General features: G+C 55.3%; 1 protein-coding gene across 2 annotated transcripts in view; it reads left to right on the forward strand.

Annotated features, from left to right (window-relative positions):
• MVB12B (multivesicular body subunit 12B) overlaps window positions 1-12,522 on the forward strand; it is a 177,504-nt gene extending 164,982 nt beyond the window's left edge. For both annotated transcript variants that reach the window (XM_033191261.1, XM_033191272.1), the window contains exon 10: window positions 12,222-12,522. In XM_033191261.1, coding sequence (XP_033047152.1) covers window positions 12,222-12,308 — 87 coding nt within the window. In that variant the 3' untranslated portion in view covers window positions 12,309-12,522. The remainder of the gene's footprint in view (window positions 1-12,221) is intronic.
• The last annotated feature ends 7,270 nt before the right edge of the window (window positions 12,523-19,792 follow it).

Below are 19,792 nucleotides of genomic sequence, written 5' to 3' on the forward strand. Positions count from 1 at the left end.
TAAAAAGGATTTTTGAATTCAACTTTTAGATGTCCGCATCGCGTGGGCTTCTGTGGGTCTCTTCAAATATACGAGGTTAGTGTAGATTTGGGACCTATGTCCCACAGGAATAAAGTGAGGCAGATTTTTGTATCAGTAATGAAATGGCAGCGTCCCAATTTTATAAAAGCAAAATGTTCCTTTTCCCGCACAATTGTTCATTCTTTCTACTTTTGGAAAGCTTTCCTGGTGCTTATTAAATGTTGAAGAATTTTGTGGCGCGAACTGGTGCAGCCTGGAAAATGTGTGGTCCCTTTGCACCATCTAGTGGTAAAATCTTAAACTGCAGCAGGAAATAAGATGCCTTTTCTCTGCCTATGAGATTCAACATTTCACACCACCCAGAATCCTTGTTATTTATTTATTTTTCAGTTAGGAAGCTGAAATGTTTGGGGAAATAAATCTGCCTACCTCAGATATTCAAAGTTATGTAAATAAACAGAAGCCAACCAGTTCTGCTCCTTTTTTTAATATATTGCTAAAAGACACAAAACTGTCACCCAAATTCCTACAGGGCTGTCCCACTGAGCTGAGCTAATTCCAGCCAAAAACAAAGAAACGTAACGAATGAGTTAAGTAGATGGCCTTGCAGAAATCATGAGAGAAGTCTGAGGCTTCTTTTCAATACAGGATATAGCTTGGGACCACCGCTTCATAGACTCTACCAGCGTCTGACCACAGTGTAGGAACCAGTTTTATGCCACAGACAAGATTAATTCTCTTCCCATAAATTGTGGAGGTTCTTTTGGGCAGTTTATCATTCTAAGCAGCTCCCCTGCCGATCAAAATTGATTTTTTAAATATTTAGTGTTTTCCTGAGTACCAAGGTTGTCCATGTTTATAAAAATGCAAACATTACAGGAACATGTAAAAGGTGAACCTCCCCCTCCGTCCACTCCTGGGGCACATGCACGCACGCACACACCCACGCGCGCGCACACACACGCACACACGCACGCATGCACACACGCGCGCACACGTTCAGCAAGCTCGTGCAGTACCACTGGCCGCGACCTGGCTCTGCACTATATAGTATGTCTTACACGTCTTCGCATGTTCCTTTACAGATCAGCCTTACTCTTTTTAATGACTACATGTTGTTCCCTTTTATGATTATGCCATAATTTATCTAACCAATCCACTATTGACTGACTTTTGAGGTGTTTCCAATTATTCACTATTACGCCGCTGCAATAGATTTCCTTGTACACGTGCCCTGGCTCCCCTGGGTCTTTCCCTGGAAGAGGATGCATGTTACCATTTGCCTTTCAAACAGGATGGGGCTATTGGAAGTCCCGCAGTGGTGCCTGAGGGAACCTTTCCTCACATCCTTATTCCAGCTAAGACTCACTGGGACCTTCATGTGCCCCTCCATTTAATTAACAATCTTTGCTTATTTTGGCCAGGTGCAGTGGCTCACGCATGTAATCCTCACACTTTGGGAGGCCAAGGTGGGAGGATCACTGAGGTCCAGGAGTTTGAAACCAACCTGGACGATCCCATCGCTACAAAAATTAAAAAGTTATCCAGGCACAGTGGCTCATGCCTTTATTCCCAGCTACTCAGGAGCAGGCTCATGTGGGAGGATCACTTGAGCCCAGGAAGTTGAGGCTGCAGTGAGCTATCATTGTGCCACTGCACTCCAGCCTGGGTGACAGAGAGAGACCATGTCTCTTAAAACAAGCAAACAGAAAAAATCTTTGACCATTCTTCAAGTTGAACAACTTTTGAGATGCTTATGAGCCACCGTGTTCTCACGTGAGCCTCTTCTGCTTGCTGTCTGCTCAGTTGTTTTCTATCAGCTTCTGTAGCTTTTGCATTGATTTTTAAGAGCTCTTTATGTTTTAAAGGCAGCAAAGTTTTCTCTATAAGTTCAAATACACATGCTTTAATCACTGTCTTTTCACCTTGTAAATGATGTATGTATTCTGCTATACAAGAGTTTCAAAGTGTTCATGGGCAATTTTCTCTTTGTTTATTTGGGCTTTGTGTTGTAGAAGATTATAAAAACATTCACCCCTATTTTCCCTTATTATTTTACATATTAAAATATTAAATACTTTTCAACTACTTAATCCATCTGAAATATATTAGAAGGTAAGAACTACAGACAGCTTTATTTTACCCTAAAACATTGGCTGGTTTTGTCAATATTGGCGATCTTTCTTTGACTCTTAAATGCTACTTTTATCATATATAAGTGGACCAGTGGATGTTTTTCTTGATTCCGTTCTGCTCCATTATTCTATTTTTACATTATTACCACACTATTTTGAATCTTACAGCTTTATAGTAAGTTTTAATATAGGGTAGGGTTGGTTCTCTCTTTTTCCCCCCAGAATTTTACTGATTTTATTCACAGGACTATTCTTCCAGTTGAACTTTAGAATCCTGCGGGGGAAGGAAGTTGCAGAAAGCCCACTCTAGATTTTTATTGGAACTGCATTGAGCACATAGTTGAATAGAATGGTAATTGGAATCTTAGATCAAGCGTCTCTCCATCCAGAAACAAGGGATGCCTCTTGTTAGCCCAGGTTTCGGTCCTTTCTCTTTAGGTCATTCCTAGCTGCTTTATGTCTTTGTGGTTCTTGTGAACAAGGTATTTTTTCTTATTCTATTTTCTGTCACTTATAAGTCAAGAAACCATTGACTTTTGTGTATTATTTCTGTATATCCCTCTGGCTTCTTTTACTGTTTCTGATGGCTTTCCAGCTGCGTTTCATCGGTTCCCCAGGCAAGCAGTTACATCGCCGGCGAATGCTAAGGCCTCCATCCTGGCAAGGTTGTTCCTCTTCCTGTGTGCCATTGTCCAACACCTCGGCAGGGACTTGCAGGTCCCCAGGCCTCCTTATGTCATCTATATTTTTAAATGGAAGTTTGTAGTTTCAATATTAAACCATAGTGCTGCGTTTTGACTTGCTGTTTATAGACATTGTCTTTTTTCTTTTTTTTGTTAAAGCGTTACCCTATTTCTATTTTCCTAAATGTTTTTATCAGAAATGGATGGTGGCTTTTGACAATTGTCTTTTAATCATCCATTGAGATGATATTTTTTTCTCCCCAGGCATATTAATACGGTGGATTGTATTAATAGAGTTCCTAATTCTGAGAGTCTTGGAAGCCCCCTCCCCCACTGCCCTTTTGGGTCTTGTCGGCAGCCAGTGTCATCCTAGCAGCCGCCACCACCACACAGCTTGTTCCCGTGGTGGCCCAAGGCATTCATCATATGAATAAGAGAACCAGGCTAAGCCTGCAGAAATAAAGTGAAGCAGAGGTGATGTTTGCCAGGCAGAACCACCTGCCCTGGTTACCGCTGTGAGTCATACCCGCTCATGCAGAATTGAAGTCAAGGTGAACATCTCACCTTTTGCAAGTCCTTCAGAGGAAGATTTTCCTACCCTTTTCTTATGGTTTCTGGGAACTTTTGCACCTCTAGTTTTAGGTAAAGTAATGCCTACTAAGATGAACAAGTGGAAGGCTACTTAGCATGTGTGTAAAAATAAGCATCAAGACAAAGGGTGGGGAGGGCACCTTCCCAGAGCACCTCACGGCTCTCATTTTCCACCCAGTAACCAGTACTGGTGATCAGTGTGGTTTTAAATCTCTTCTACAAACAATCTAGAAGAGGAGAAATAGGACGACTCACTTTTTAGGTAGTATTCAGGTGAATTCGAAAATGCTGACTCAGTGACCAGGGAGCCCCCCAGGGTTGTTTGCAGACACCAAAATCGCATTTAGGCTGGGCCTGGTGGCTCACACCTGTAATCCCAGCCCTTTGCCAGAGCAAGATGGGTGGATCACTGGAGCCCACCGATCTTGAGAGTTTGAGTTTGAGATTAGCCTGGACAACATGGTAAAACCCCGTCTCTACAAAAAATACACAAATTAGCCAGATGTGATGGTGCACGCCTGTGGTCCCAGCTACTGGGGAGGCCAAGGTATGAGGATCACTTGAGCCCAGGAGGTCAAGGCTGCAGTGAGCTGAGATCGAGCCACTGCATTCCAGCGTGAGTAACAGAGTGAGATCCTGTATCAAAAAAAAAGAAAAAAAGAAAGAGAGAGAGAAGAAAAGAAAAAAAAAGAGGAGAAGGGAAATGGCATTTATTCAGTGGCCAGGGCATCTGACAGTGCACAGCCCCGCCCAGAGCCCCCACCCAGAGCAGCACAGCTGGACATGCAGGTGCCACAGGGAGCGAGGGGTTGGGGAGAGCGAGGCAAGAGCAAGGCATGTTTTTGTCTTTGTTCATCAGGCAGCCATCTTCATTTCCACCACAAAATGTGCTTTCTCCCATTTTTTTTTTTTTTTTTTTTGGAAATACATAGTTTTCTCAATCTATCTTTCATTTTCCTACTTTTAATAGTCACAGGTACGAGAAACATTTTGCTTGCTGTGCCCGCATCATCCTATACATGCACACGCAAAACACAGTCATGGTGGTGAGATGGCAGTGGACAGTCTTCCCAGCTGGGCGGTTTGTAGGGAGTGCTGGGGACTGTGGCAAACTGGAGAGCACAGGCCTCTAGAAAGGAGGCCACCTCCACCCACCACCCACCTGTGAGACTGAGGGTTTACTGGGTGAGAATGAGGGTCTGGAATTGTCATATCTCCCTATGTTTTTTTCAATAACATCTAGATAAATATTGGCATCCTATGCAAAGTCTTTCCACTTTCCAATGTTTATGACTATTGTGAAACACCACACAGGCCAGCACCATGTGAAGCTGCAGCTCGTACACTGCCTGCAGAGAGAAGCAGACCAAATCACTAGACTTAGACTCAGTTTCATCATCCACAGGCGTGACGTGCTGCATGAACGGGCCCTGGGCTTAGTACTTGGTGTGCATGAGTTACTGTACCATGGGATGGGCTGACATTCAATCATGCCCAGAAGCCCCAGGGCTGTGCCAGCACAGTGCTGCTGACACAAGGACTAAAAACCAGGATGACCTTCTACCTGCCCAAGAACTGAGCCCCTAAACTAGCTGCTTTCTCTCCTTTGCATTGAGCTATGCCCAGAGGCTGATGTGTCTCTTCACTCACCATTGACTTGTCCATCCACCCACCCACTTACCCACCCATCCATCCATCCACCTACCCATCCACCCATCCATCCACCTACCCATCCACCCATCCATCCGCCTACCCATCCACCCATCCATCCGCCTACCCATCCACCCATCCATCCGCCTACCCATCCACCCATCCATCCACCTACCCATCCATCCACCCACTTACCCACCCATCCATCTACCTACCCATCCACCCACCCACTTACCCACCCATCCATCCATCCACCTACCCATCCATCCACCCACTTACCCACCCATCCATCCACCTACCCACCCACCCACTCACCCACCCATTCATCTACTCGCCTACCCACCCTTCCACTCACCCGCTACCCACCCACTGTTCACTCATTCCTGCATTCATTCTAGGCCATGATCTCTACTGGGCTCTGGAGCTACAACTGAGGCTCCACAGCTGCCCTGAGCATGAGGAGGGTATCGAAAGTGTTGTTGTGGTCCGTTTTCCCCAGGGAAGGAACACGCTTACCAGAGCAAGTGTCCCTTTAGTGGTCCTTAGGACAAAGAAGAGTGTTCCTGACAGAACTGGCTGGGATAGGAGGGGGAGCCACGCAGGGGAAAGACTTCTCCCCAGGATGTGGGGCTCAGGGCTCTGCATCAGGGTGGGGAGCTAGGAGTCACTTACCCTGCTCCTGGACGCAGGCCAGATCCTGGGTGGAAGGTGCTTTGTGAGCTAGGGTGCCCTGAAGGTGAGGGCGCTCTCTGGGCCCTGAGCCTAAGGCAGGGTGTCCCTCAGAGACAGACCCTCAGCATTGTCATCGCCCTGTGGGAGACCCAGGCTTGGAGGAGACAGGAGGGGCTGGGTACCAATAAGGATTGACAGAATGACTGGGATGTGGACTAGTAGAGAGGAAGGGACCGGACTGGCAGATGGCCATGCATTTATTCAGTGACCTGGGCTGGGTGCTGTGCTGGGCCGTGAGGACACAACAGTGCCTAGACACACAGGCTTCTGCTCCTGGAGCTCTTGGCTCCAGGGAGCAGGGGCTGAACTGGCTGGAAGCAGGGGCGGGGGTGCTCTAGAACCACGTGGAGCTGGTGGGGCCCTTATTCCACCCCCTGGTTTAGGGTGAGACCCACCCCCCAGCTGGATCTTTGGCTCCGTGCTTCCGGGTTGCAGTTCTCAGGTTAGAGCTCATGAACAATCTGGGCAGGCTGTTAGGAAAAGAGAAGTAGCTTCCCAAAGGGTCTGCAGGAGCCCTCACCCACCCCTCTGTCCACACCCCACAGTGTGGTCATTGAAGGTGTCTCCCAGCTGTTCCCCAACCCAGAGGCCTTGGTCAAGTGGCGTGGCTTCATGGGACCTCAGCTCACTCCCCAGTAGTGGCAAGGGGGTTCTGTCCTGCCAGACTATCCGGCTGTCTACTCTTGACCACAGGGGTCATAGCCCTGAGCTCCAGGCCCAGCTGCAGGGCCTCACTCTCAAAGATAGCATTGAACAAGGAATCCGCCTCATCTCCGGGGCATGAGGTGGGCATCCTGGCTTCCTCCTACCCCCAAGGCCCATCTGCTCGTGAACAACCTTCCTCTGGGTGAAGCACTTTCTCGCGCTCTCTGGACCTGGGGCTTCCCGCTGGGTATGCAGCCTCTCCAACGTCTCTAGAACCATGGCCCAAGTAGGAAGCAAGGACTCCCATGGAGAAAATGGGAAGGCTCAGACCACAGAGTGTCAGGCGGTCCCAGGCCGGTGCCTTCCCCTCTGTGGCCTCAGCCAGTCCCGCAGCTGCTGGAAGAAGACGTGCAGGATTTCTAAACCAGACAGTTGCTCAGAATCACCCGGGTCCTTGTCAAAACACCGGCGCCCACACCCACTGAACTACTGCCTGGGGAGGGGCCCCGGAATATGCCTTAGAAAGCAGCGGGCAGCCCACCCTCGTCTTGCGGAAGAGGCCTGCAGGATGGGGCCATGGGGCCCTGAAGTTCCCTCCCGGGAATACAGCGCTTCAGGCCTTGTCGTATGACGTGGGCAGTGTGCTGGGCCCTGCCTCTCTCCTCCTGCAGTGTTTCAGAAGCCAGGGCTGCATTCCTCATCTTCAGGAAACAGATGAGGACATGGAGCCCCTTGTGTAAGAAAGCTGAAGCTTTAGGATTTTAGAAACAGGAAGAGCCTGTATCGTGGCCGGGGCCGTGGGAGCGCCTGAGATGGAAGGGGATGACTGGAATGCTGAGCCGGGGGTTGGAGAAGCAGACAGGTGGGGCTGCGGTGCAGAATCTCCCCCACTTCTCCCTGCCTGTGCTAGGGCCAGGCCCATCCACCTGCCCAAGCCCACCCATCAGTGTCTGTCCACCCCTGCACCAGACTCTTCTCGTTGGCCCCAGTCTTGGCCCCTTTAGTTCCCTCCCGCCTGTCCTCACCTGGCCTGGCCCAGCCCCTGCCCTCTGGACGACACCATTCCAGTCCCTACCGTGATTCACCCATGAGCTCACTAGTTAATGTCTGTCGGTCTGGCCTCCATGCTGGAGTTGCATCCCAAGAGAGGTGGGTGCCAATGTCTGCCCTAATGCAGGTTTCCCAGCCAGCACAGCACCTGCACCCCTCCCCCACCCCCCCATGCCTCTCTGGGCCCAGGCCTGGTCCAGCACTGCCCAGCTCAATCTGGGACCTCAGGAAGTCAGATCCTTTCTTGGGCTTCACTTTCCTCCTCTGCAAAGCTCGGGTGCTGGGATCAGCTCCTTACTGCCCTTTCTCGTCTGGAGCCTTCTAGAGCGCTCAGTATGAGACCTGGTGTGGGAAGGAGGGAGGAGCCTGGAGGGACAGTGCACTTGCCTTCCCCTCTGGTGATTAGTGCAGTTAATACTGAAATCACCTGAGTGTTTTCAAAAAATGCTGGTGTCCTGGTGCCAGTTAAACCAGGACCACTCCTGCCAGCCGCAGGTGGGACACATGCATCACTGTGGTTAAAGCCTTTGGTTCTGATGCGTAACCAGGGCTCTTTTCACTCTCAAGGCACTTGCACACGAATCGTCCTAGTTGTGAGTAGACCACTAGGTTCTGCTGCCCCCTCTTTGCCTCGAAGCTGGGGCTGAAGTGACTTTGCCTCCTAGGTGCTGCTGGAAGCTACAGTTGGCACCTCCTATCGCAGGACACTGGCCTATAAGAAAAGGCTTTTAAAAGCTGAGACTCTCGCACCGTGGCCGGAGACGCCTGCTGCCATCAGTGGCAGGGTCCCCAGGACCACTGGCAGAGCCTCCGGGACCCCTGGCAGAACCCCTGACAGTGACATCTCTTTCCCGAGAGAGGCCCCAGGCCCGGGCTGCCCAGCTGCTGCAGTGGCGGCCTGTGCCCACCAGAGGGCGCAGGCCCGGCGCTGCGCAGCTGGACCGAGCTGTGCGGACCAAATGCTTTTTAATTGAAAATTTTTTTAATTCAAAAAGGATTTGCTGTTTGTTCGCGAGTGCAGGTTTTTCTTATGCAGGAGACTAATGTCTTGAGTAAACAGATCCGGGCCCAAATCCACCTTCAAAGGTACTCGCTGTTTGCCCAAGGGAGTGAAAGGGCTTCCAGAAGCGGCCCCGTCTCCTGGGTAAACACGGCGGGAGGAGCGGGCAGGGACCGCGTCTGCGGGAAGGCGGCCGCAGCCAGAGGGGATTATGTCGCGGGACATATGTTGAAATTTCATTTGGGAGTTAGGGAAAACAAGAAGGGGGGTGAGTGGCGCTTTTCTCCAGCCAAGATAACCTAAAAAGGGAAAAAATCCCGAGGGAGAGAGGGTGGGGGCGCAATCTGTGCGCCCTCGCGGGGACCGGCGCGGTGCAGGCAGGAAGGGGCGCCTTCTCTGCCCTCCCGCAGCCCGGAGGGCCCAGCCATGCCCTCCCCGCGACCCTGTCCCCACTCCTGGCCACAGAGACTGGGACAGCGGCACAGAGTCCCCAGGACAGCTCCTCTGCCCAGTCAACCAGTTGCTCACACAGGCGTGAAAGCGTCCTGCTCCCCCGCTCACCGTCCAGAAAGCCCCCACCAGGCCCGGGCCTAGGCCCTCTGGCTGTGAACACTCGGGCTGGTACTGCAGCCGCCCTTCACCTGCTGTCTCTGGCCGGCCAGCCCTCAGCACTCCCTGCCACTCCCAGGAACCCGGACCAGCAGATACAGCAAGGCCTACTGAAGAAGCAGAAGCGCGTAGCCCAGGAAGCCTCCCCCAGCCCCTCCACTGCCCTGCAGGAACCTGGCTCTGGGCTTTCTCCCTCTGTCATCTGAGATGCCTCACCTCTGCAGGCATGTCCCTGGCATGGCCTTGGAGCAAACAAAGTGGAGCACCTCCAAGCCATGGCCCACCCCCGCCTCTCCCCCGCCAGTCCTTCCCCAGCTCCTCTCTGCACAGCATGTGGTCTCTGGCCCTTCCCTCTCTGCACATCCACATCCACACCCATTCCCAGGTCCCAGCGATTGGGTTGTAGAATTGTCTAAACTGGTCCCCAGACCAGCAGCATGGGGTTACCTAGGAGCTATTTGAAATGCAGATTCTCAGGCCTGGCCCCAGACCTATCCAGTCAGAATCTGCGTTTGACCGGGACCCCCGGGGATTGGTGTGCGTTCAGGGTTGAAAAGCCTGCTGCCTGTTCTCTCCCGAGCCAGGGCTGATGGCCTAACTATCCACGCCGTAGGCCCTCAGCCCCGCTGTCCCCACAGGCGTGTGTGGCCCTGTACCGGGTCGGCCTGGGGACTCCTCTGCACTTTGGCACCTGCTGCCCTAGGTACTGTCAAGTCCCTTCCCCAATCAGGCCCCAAATCTGCTTTCAAGATGTGAATGCCCCCTGCCCCGCGAAGCCCTCCTTGCCCTCTCCGGTGGTCCCCACGCCCCGTGCATGTGCCCTCGAAGGTGGCCTTCATGCTAGGCTGTGCTGGGCATGCCCGCCCCGTCTCTGCTACCCTGGAAGCCCAGCGCTGGGCGGGTGTCCGTGGGGGCTTGATGAAGCCAGCCAGGGAATAAATTTGCCGCTCTTCCCTGCCGTGCATGTGCCTAGCCGGCCACCAGGTGGCAGTGTCCTCCCAGCCTTTGGCGCCGCCCGGCTCCTCAGCCTCCCGGAGCTGGAGTCTCGTGACCGCCGCCTATGCCTGGTGGTTGGCGAGTAGGAAAGTGAGAGGGCTGGGGCTGCATGGTGGGTTCTGTGGAGCAGCCAGATATTCAGTGATAGCTTGCTCAGTGCCAGGGCGTGGCGGGCCCTGAGCTGCCGTTGCTCATTCCATCCTCTGGGCAGGCCTGGATGTGGGCGCATCACCCCACCTGAGAGATGAGTTCACTGAGGGCAGGAGAGGAGAGGAGCCTGCCTGAGTTGCCCTGCAGCCTCGGGTCCTTCCCTCTGCACCCTGCCAGGCAGCAGATGCTGTGAACAGGGCTCCCTGTGGCTTGGGGGCCACATGTCTGCTCAGCCCACCTTGCACACCGGGCAGGGCCAGCCTCAGCCCCAGCTGAGACCCAGGTCTGTCCATCTGTCCCGGGTCGGCCTGGGTAATGTGGAGCAGGGGCAGCCGTGGACATAGTGCTGGGCTTTGGCCGTGGACGTGGCGCTAGTCTGTGGCCATGGATGCAGTGCTGGGCTACGACTTGCTGGCTGCCACAGCCTCCCCACCAGTTTTCCACTTTAAGGGAAAAAGGCGTCCCATGCCCCTTCATGGTTGGATGGCATTTGGGCCCCACTCTGCCCCTGAAGGCTCAGCCCTGCAGCCGTCCTCACTCATCAGGGCCCTCGGGAGGGCTCCTTGCTACAGGCAGCTTGCTCTGGGCAGCAGGGAGGGCTGGGCAGGCCTGGAAGGCCGCCTGCTGGTGGGCAGGGCGTGGGCACCCCAGGGCCCTCCCTGGGGCTGGTTGCAGTGCTTGGCCTCCTCCTGGGGCGGTGTGACCCCTACTGTGTTCCTGACGGCCTCCCTTCCTGGACTGGCTGTCTACAGGTGTCCCCCAAGGGGCTGCAGCTCACAGTCAGCTCACCTACAGGGCAGCTCCACTTCCAACTGCTGTCTGCAGGGGAGCTCTTCTTACAGCAATTCTACTGCTAAAACTGTTTTTAACATTTAAAATGCTTGAAAACCACTCATCTAATCTAAGTTCCTGCTTCCTAAAATCCATGTGACCACGAGGCTGCCTTGACGTAGGGTTCCAGGCTGTTCCCCACACCCCACCCAGACCCAGCACCTTGCACCTGTGTCTGGCCAGGCAGCTGCCAGCCCATTTCTGTGGCTGGAGTGCCCTGTGCCTGCTCTGCCCACGTGCCCGCTTTGCCCATATGTCCTGCTTTATGTTTGGGCATCAAGACCTCACCTGGCATGTAAGTGAACTACAGGTGCTCCCAGCCCCTCAGAGGTACTTACCCCTTCTCTAAATTTCCATCAGACTTGGAACTCATTTTGGTGAGCCAGGGTTGGTTAAGTTGGGGCCTCTGGTGTGAGGCTTAACTCCTCCCCTCAAGACAGGGGAGCAGCAGGGCTGAGCCGTGGAGCAAGGTCCCCTCCCCAGGCAGCCACCCTGGCCCCGCTGTGGCCTGTCAGGAGTCCTCAGCAGGGGTGCCTCTGAGGACTCCGTAAGGAAGGCATGGGGAGGGTGTGGACGGTGCCAGGGACAACAGTGGAGGCCCTTCCCATGTCCCTGGGCACCACCTGGTATTGGTCCAGTGGAGCCAGCATATCACAGGTCCCCAGAGCCTGGCAGCTGAGACCAGCCTTGGCGAGGTTTGGGGTTGAGAATCTGCCCTCACCAGCAGGGGCATGAGAACTGTCCTGCTGGGCAGGAGGCCATGACAGTCAGCACAGGCCTGGCAGGTGGGTGGCACCATGGCTTTGCACACTGCTGGCGCCAGGCCTGGCCTCACAGGGAGCAGGCAGGGACTGTGGAGGGTACCAGCCATCACCACAGGAGCCTGTCACCCCCACAGGCGTGTCCACACACACACGCCACATGCACAGTTCCCGGGCACAGCTCGGGGGCCCAAGAGGGCCAGCAGAGGGCAGGCTCTGGCTGGCACCAGCCTGGCCAGCTGCCCTATGTCAGGATGCCCCATGAGGCAGCCCAGGCCTCTGCCTGCTCTTGATCTGAGGTTGTGGAGGGGTTTCCCTGGAGTCCCATGGACTGACTGTGTCTCTCTGTCCCCACCCGCTCCTGCAGTATGAGTACAGCTTCCGCACAGAGCAGAGCGCAGCCGCCAGGCTCCCGCCCAGCCCCACCAGGTGTCAGCAGATCCCGCAGTCCTGAGGAGCCAGTGGCCACCTGCGGGGAGACCACCGCCCAGACTACTGACGGCAGGGGCTGCTGCCCCCGCCTCCTCCTGCCGCCTCCACCAGCCCTCCCTCCCACACTGCCCCAGCAGGGCTGGCCCGGAGACTGGGCAGCTAAGTGGGCGTGTCCTGTCTTCAGCTGGCCTGACACCCCGGCCTCCCTGGGGACGTTGTTCATAACCATGACTAATCTGTGTGTGCTGTAGTGACCAGCGGCTCCTAACGTGTCTGTGTGATGACCAGTTGTCCTCCAAAAACCTCACTCACCACGGAGTCACCCTGAGGGCCCCGGGCAGTTGCCCCGGCCGCCCAGTGACGCCCACCGGCTCCCTCTGTTCCCTCCTGTCACCTACCAGGGCAGACCCCACTAAGCCGTTGAGTCCCTTCCTGGAAGACCCTGGGGGCCCGTAGCTTTGCCTAGGACTCTCCAGGGCCGCTGATCCTCCCTGGTCTAGGGCTGCTAGGACCAAGTTCCTCTGTGCAGGATCTCACAGCAGCCCTGAGAAGATGTGGAAGGAAGAAGCCAGTGGCCCGGGAGTGGACCCTGCCCTTTGGACGTCCCATGGACTTCTCCCCCAGTCGCCTGGAAGTCGGGGAGCAGCACCCCTGCCCCCGGCGGAGGGGTTGTTGCTTTCTGGGGAGGAGGACGGTTGACGGCCCTGCTTGGATCCACCACCAGGATGCTGTGCTCGGCCATGGCGCACCTCCCCCAAGGGCTCATCTGCGCAACAACCACATGCCAACGATAGCTCCAGGTGCCTCAGCCCGTGCCCTGACCCAGGGACCACAGGGACATCCTCTGAGACATGCTGGCCCCGGGAGGATACAGGCACACGGGCACCTAGCCCCTCTCGGAGCCAGGCGTGTCTTGACGGTGTCTGCTAACAGGAACAAGTCATTCTGAAAGGTCCCTCTGACCCAGGTCACCAAATTTGGGCCAGAACTGGCATTTCTCCTGAGTACCCACTGGTGCTGGCATCCTCACAGTGCTGGGCGCCAAGCTCAGCCCGAGGCACGTTTGCCTAAGCAGTGGTGGCTGCCATCTCTTTGCCTGAGCAGTGGTGGCTGCCATCTCTCAGGGCCCGGGCCCTCACGTGAAGGGCTGCCTCACTCTGTGGTGTCAGGCATTGGACTGTGTCCTGATTCCTCAGAGTATGAGGACCTGATATCTTTGGGTCCCCAAGAGTTGGCTCTTGGATGTGGGGCTTGCTGCCGCCGTTGGCGGCTGCAGTATCTGGGTCCACGGAAGCCACTGCCTCAGCAGGGATAGCCTCTCCCGCTGCAGGCCCTGGGCTAGCTGAGGCCCAGAGGAACAGGAGGAAAGGGAGGTAGCGCTGGACAGCGCAGCTGGCCAAGAGGCGGGCGGGGCCGGAAATACCTCATGCCCCTGCACCAGCCCCTCCGTCTCCAGGCCCCAGGCCCCTGTGTGGACCCATCTTCCTCCTCTGCCACCCCGATCTTCACTCGGATACCTCTTGATTTCTGTGGATTAGGGAAGCAGCCACTTCTCCCTTCCTGAGACCCGAGGACGCCCCCGGGGGGGGTGGCCTTCTCAGGCCTCCTGGGTAGCACAGCAGCAGGACCTCGTCATAGGACTGATGCTGAGCGGGGAGGGGGCTGCCAGGCTGGCCGCCGATGCTCCGTTCGCATAAGCCAGTGTGGTTCTGGGGACCTGAGGAGCCCCGTGGCAGCCACGGGGGGCACCTCTGTCTGCCGTGGCTCCTCGGCACCTATGTATGGTGGCCCGTGTGACCAAGGCCAACAACAAGGGTGACTTCTGGCAGGCAGGGGCGGCAGGAGGGCAGAGCTCTGGCCACTTCTGCCCACTTCATTAGGGTTTGTGAACTTTGTCCTTCGACCTCTTTTCGTGCCCTCGTTGTGAGATTGCCTCTGACAGATAATGCCCGGGGCCCTTCACTCCACTCCCGTGACTGGGAAAAGGCCTGTGGCAGCTCTGCTGGACCCTAGGAGGCTCAGAGGCAGTGGTGTGGGAGCCCTGTCTGCAAGGACGCAGAACAAGCAGTGAGGGCAGCTGCAGGAGAGGAAGGGGCTCCCACAGCCCCCACTGACACCCCTGTAGGCCCCTCTCGAGCTGGGGTCCCAGCCAGGTGCCCCCGCATGCCCTCCTGCAGTTGCTGGATGGACAGGGCCTCCAAGCCACCAGGAAGAGGACAAACTGCGTGGACTCAGGCGAGCTGGAGCCATCTTCTCCATAGCATTACGGACTTAGCATAAGAGTAAATGACTGTGAACGTTGTAGTAAACGGCAGCTTCAGATAAGTAAGCAGTGACAGTGTTAAGGACAAGTTGGTGTCTGTGGTAGGTTTTAGGCTGCTCCTAACCCACCATTTATTGCCTTCTGAGAGGTGGGTGAGGGCAAGCGTGTGCCTGTGTGTGTGTGTGAGCACGTGTGCGTGTAAGCCCACCTGAGTGGGGCTGGTGCGGGAAAACTGAGGCGTGGAACTCTGGCTCATACCTAGGAATTGAGAGCTTTTCTGTCTTTTGGGAGAGTACTTTTCTCCACGAGCCCTCTGGCCACTGTGGGAGGGAAGGACAAGGCTTCCCTTGGAAATGGGAAGGGTCTTAGCCTCATCCCTCAGGTCCCCCCCACAGCACTTCCCACCACTGCTGCTGTCCCTGCCGGCAGCCTCTGTCCCTCCAGAATGGCTAACCAGAGCACACCATCCCCACCACCTCCCCTTTCTCTCTGGAAAGTTGAAGAGTCTTTCCAGAGGCCTTGGAAATGGCACAAAGGTGATAAGGAGCAGGTGCTTTGCTGCAGGCTCCCTTGCAAATGTATAATTAAGGCCTTTCTTCCCACCCCAAGTCCAAGAACAAATGCCAGCCACGTCCTCTGCCACTTGGAGAGATGAGAACCCAGTGGGGTCGTGTAAAGGAATTGGAGGTCGGTGGGAGGACAAGAGGGACTCCCGTGTTCTAAGCACCTGCTCCCGGCCAGGCTCTAGGCCAGGCTCTCTAAGCACATTTCTCCTTTCATTCCCCCTAAAAACAGAGTGACCTGGAAGTAGATGTTCTTTGCTCCTTGTTAGAGTTGAAGAGGCTTGACCGGCTGCTAAGCGGCAGAGGCGGGGGTCGGCCCCCAGCCCCCGGGCCACCCATCCCATCGCAAGCCTGTGCTGGGGATGCTCTTTCTGTTTCCGTCCTGTCACGGACTTCCCAGCCGCCACTGGGCCCTGCCGGTCACCAGGCCACTGTGCAGTGGGTGCTGAGCATAGTCAGGAGTGGCCTACCTGCGCTCCTCCACCAAGATGAGGGCCCTCCAGAGCCTACAGGTGTCTGTGGGGAATCCCAGCCTGCAGCTTCTCGGAGAACTGGGTGGGCCTGAGGATGAAGGCAAAGGAGGGCCTTGAGGAAGCAGCCCCCGGGCCTGGCAGCCACGCAGCGGCTGAGCTCATGAACTCGGTTCGCGGCCTGCCTTGTCCCCAGAAGCCATGCCAGGCACTCACCCCTGAGCCCACAGCCCCTGCTTGGGCTGCCTGGCACCCTCAGGGCGGCCCGCTCTCCTCCTGCCACTCTGAGCACATGTCCGGGGGTTGTCACCAGGGACGGCTTTGTTTTCCCAGCCAAGGCTGTGGAGCTGCTGTGTGACTGTGTCAGGCCTGGACAAGGCCCTTAGGGATGACGTCCCCGCTGCATATTTATTCAAGGTGACTCTTGTACTTGGCAAGGGAAGTCCACTGTGTGGTTGTCTGTATTCTTAATATAATTTGTTAAATAAACGTTTGTTTTAACCTCTTTCCTCAGTTTGCTGTCGTGGTGTGTGAAGCCAGCAGAGGTCAGTGTCCTTCAGGGCAATCCCCCAGCTTTGTCTCCCCCAGCAGGGCTCTTGTCACCACCTGGCCTGTCAGCCTTCTAGAAAGGACTGGTGGGCTTCTTTGTCCCTCGTTTAGTTGAGACGACCTGGTTACAGTCAGTGGGATTCTGGGGGATGCAGAAAGTCCCTCTGTTCTCTGGTGGGAGCCTTCGGGGTGCTCCTGGAAGGAGAAAGCCTCAGTTGCCGTGAAGGCAGGAGCGGCTCCTGCAAGGTGGCCCCGACCAGGAGGGCCGGAGTGCTTGGTGCCTTTCACCTCCTACTCGCCCAGGGCCCTTGTCTGGGGGCGCACAGCACATCGGAGTCTGGGTGGTTTCAATCCTGTCCCGCCTGCTCACCTGCGTGTGAGAGGCCACTCCAGACACCAGCTAAGGAGGCGGGGGTGCCCAGGGACAGGCGCCACACTCCTTGTGAGGAGCCAACAGCTCAGGTTCCACCATCAAAGCTCTTTGCCTCCTCTTAGCATGCTCTGTGCGTCTGGGCCAGACACCGGTCTGCCTGCAGCCCGTTCACACCAGAGTCGGGCAGGAAGGAGCTGGAGCACGGCCACCTTAGCTCAGCGCTCATCTCAGGGGCACCAGCCCAGCCTCCTCCACATCCCAGACCCCCGCTCCGGGATGTCTCAGGTCTCTGTGCCACAGTAGGAGAGGAAAAGCAGCCCAGAAGCTCAAATAGGAAACCCGCGGACCCGCGGTGCAGACAGAACAGCCGATGCTGGGTTCCAGCTCAGGCCTCGCCACTTCCTGACCATGTGGCCTTCGACGGGTCACCTGCACCCTGTATCTGTCCAAAGTTTCCCCCCCTCAATGGCTTGCCCTGGGAAGATGGAATGAGGATGCAGGCAGGGCATTTAGCACGCAGCAGAGACATTTAGCACACACGTGCCAGGTCTTTTCTGGGGGCCCTTGATTCTGTGTTATTGTGCACAGAATGTACAGAGTCCCTCCTCTATGCTGCGTCTGGAGACACCAAGGAAGTACAAGTGGTGGTCTTTGGTATCGAGGACAAGGCTTCAGGCACTGCTTGGAAAGGCTGACAGAGCAATGCCCAGGGCCCCAGGGCTGCAAGGAGCTGAAATCTACTACACTGGCCTAAGCCAAGGCGGTAGCGACCAGCCCAGGAGGAGGCCCATGGTGCCCAAGGCAGGTGCGGCCCAGCCTCGGAGGGCCAGCCCAGCAGCCCCTGTTCCTCCTGTGTGCTTCCCACGGGCCTCATGCACCTGAGCCTATGTCTCTCCCTGCGCCTCCAGCTGCTGGTTCCCAGCCTGACCACCATCTCAACCCTAATGCTCCGGGGCTTGCTTTTCCCATCTGTGTCCCCGCTGGCAGTTCCCTGCAGCCTTTCTCTGTGCTTAGCTCTGTCGCTGGTCAGTCACTCCAAGCTCCAGCCACATAGTTCCAGCAGCCACCTGGAGGCATCTATTGTGGAGGTCCCATACTCACCTTGAGCTCAGCACATGCTGAGCTGAATGAACCATCCTATCTCAAGTCCTAAACGGCCCCTCCCGCTCCAACCCTCCTATCTTTGGGATAGCTCCACCATCTCCCCATAGAGTTACCCATGGCCCTACCTGGAGCCCTTTGGGATCACTCCATTTGCAGCTGGACAGTTCTGTCATCTGACTGTTTTCAAACCAAGCCACTCTATTCTCTTGTTGCTGCTGTGGTGTTGGTTCTGGCCTCAAGTCCTCTCATTTGGATCGCAGCATCAGCCCCCTAGCCACACCTGCCTCCCACATTGCCCTGTCATTTATCCCCCACACAGCCCAGATCCACCCAGCAGGACTCCTCCACTTAACCTGCCCTCATTACCCTAGGAATGAAGGCTGAGTCCCCACAAGTCCACGCCCCTCCCTCCTGGGCCTGGCTCACTTCCCACTGATGCCCCTGCTGAATTATTTGCAGTTCCCCATACCCTTACCTCTCATATGCTTCCCTGCCTTTGCACATACTATTCCCTCTGCCTGGAATGCTTTTCCCCCATTTTTCTACCTGGAAAACTCCTATTCATCCTTCAAGACCCTGTTCCTGCACCTCCTCGGTAATGTCCATCCTGATGTCTCGGAGGCAAAGGTATTCTCCCATTCAAGCTGCCTGTGCCTTGCACACGGGACCACATGTCGCTGCATTGCAGCCACCTGTACCCCTCATTAGATTATGTGCTCCTGGAAGAAGGGGTCCATGTCTCTGTCTCATTTCTCTTTTTTTCTTTTCTTTTCTTTTTTTTTTTTTTTTTTTTTTACATGGAGTCTCATTCTGTCACCCAGGCTGGAGTGCAGTGGTGCAATCTTGGCTCACTGCAACCTCTGCCTCCCAGGTTCAAGTGATACTCCTGCCTCAGCCTCCCGAGTAGCTGGGACTATAGGCGCCTGCCACCACACCCGGCTAACTTTTGTATTTTTAGTAGAGATGGGGTTTCACCATTTTGACCAGGCTGGCCTCGAACTCCTGACCTGGTGATCCACCTGCCTTGGGCTCCCAAAGTGCTGGGATTATAGGCGTGAGCCACCACGTCCAGCCCCATGTCTCATTTATTATGCCCTCCCCCACCACTGTGTACCCAGAGCACCCAGCACAGGCCTAGAAAAATGGTGGACATCAGCAAATGCTCTCTGGATGAATTCCTTAGAGTGGATGAAGTAGACAGATGAACTAGACTCAATTGCTGAGGAACCCCTGAAGGACAGACACCAGCGATACAGGGCCCGTGATGACCAGCGGCAGGCCTCCCTGGACACGCCCTGATGCTGGCCCCAGAGAGATCAGATGAGGACGTGAAAGCTGAGCCTTGTCTGGTTCATCTCTGAAGCTGCAGGACCCAACACAGGGCCTGGCTGCAAGCTGGCATCAGTCCATGGTGGTGATGGTGGGACAGGAAGGTAAACTGCCACGGGCTGCTATGTCTCTTTCTAGAACCCAGCTCTGGGGGATGCCAGAGAAAGGGAGGAGGTGGATGGGTCACAAGACCCAACACTAAAAAGGCCAGGGGCTCAGGTCTCAGGGACTGGAGAACTTCAGAGATAAGTTGATTCCAAACTAGATATGGATAATGCACATAAAAAAAAATAGAAGCATGGCTTGCTTCATGAACATGGGCATCAGAAGCCTCAATAAAGGCTTTTTTTTTTTTTTTTTTTGAGACAGAGTTTATCTCTAGTCGCCTAGCCTGGAGTGCATTGGCACGATCTGGCTCACTGCAAGCAACCTCCGCCTCCTGGGTTCGAGCAATTCTCCTGCCTCAGCCTCCTGAGTAGCTGGGATTTCGGGTGCCTGCCACCTCATCCAGATAATTTTCTATTTTTAGTAGAGATTTACCATGTTGGCCAGGCTGTTCTCGAACTCTTGACCTCAGGTGATCCACCCGCCTTGGTCTCCCAAAGTGCTGGGATTACAAGTGTGAGCCACTGTGCCTGGCTGGGAAGCCTCAATAAAGTCTTGAGCAGAGTGAAAGATGGTCGGGTGCCTAGATGACAGATGACAGACGTCAGTTTTCTGGCTGTGCCCATTCATCCCTCCCACGTTGCCCTAGGTGGGTCATTTTCATCTATTTGCAGGTTGGGAAGGGGTGTCAGCAGAGGGAGCACAGGCGGGCAGCTGCCTGGCCCTGAGCCCCCTCCTCCCCTCGCCGCA

The sequence above is a fragment of the Trachypithecus francoisi genome, unplaced genomic scaffold, assembly GCF_009764315.1.
Source record: "Trachypithecus francoisi isolate TF-2019V2 unplaced genomic scaffold, Tfra_2.0 Contig01585, whole genome shotgun sequence".
Taxonomy (NCBI): domain Eukaryota; kingdom Metazoa; phylum Chordata; class Mammalia; order Primates; family Cercopithecidae; genus Trachypithecus; species Trachypithecus francoisi.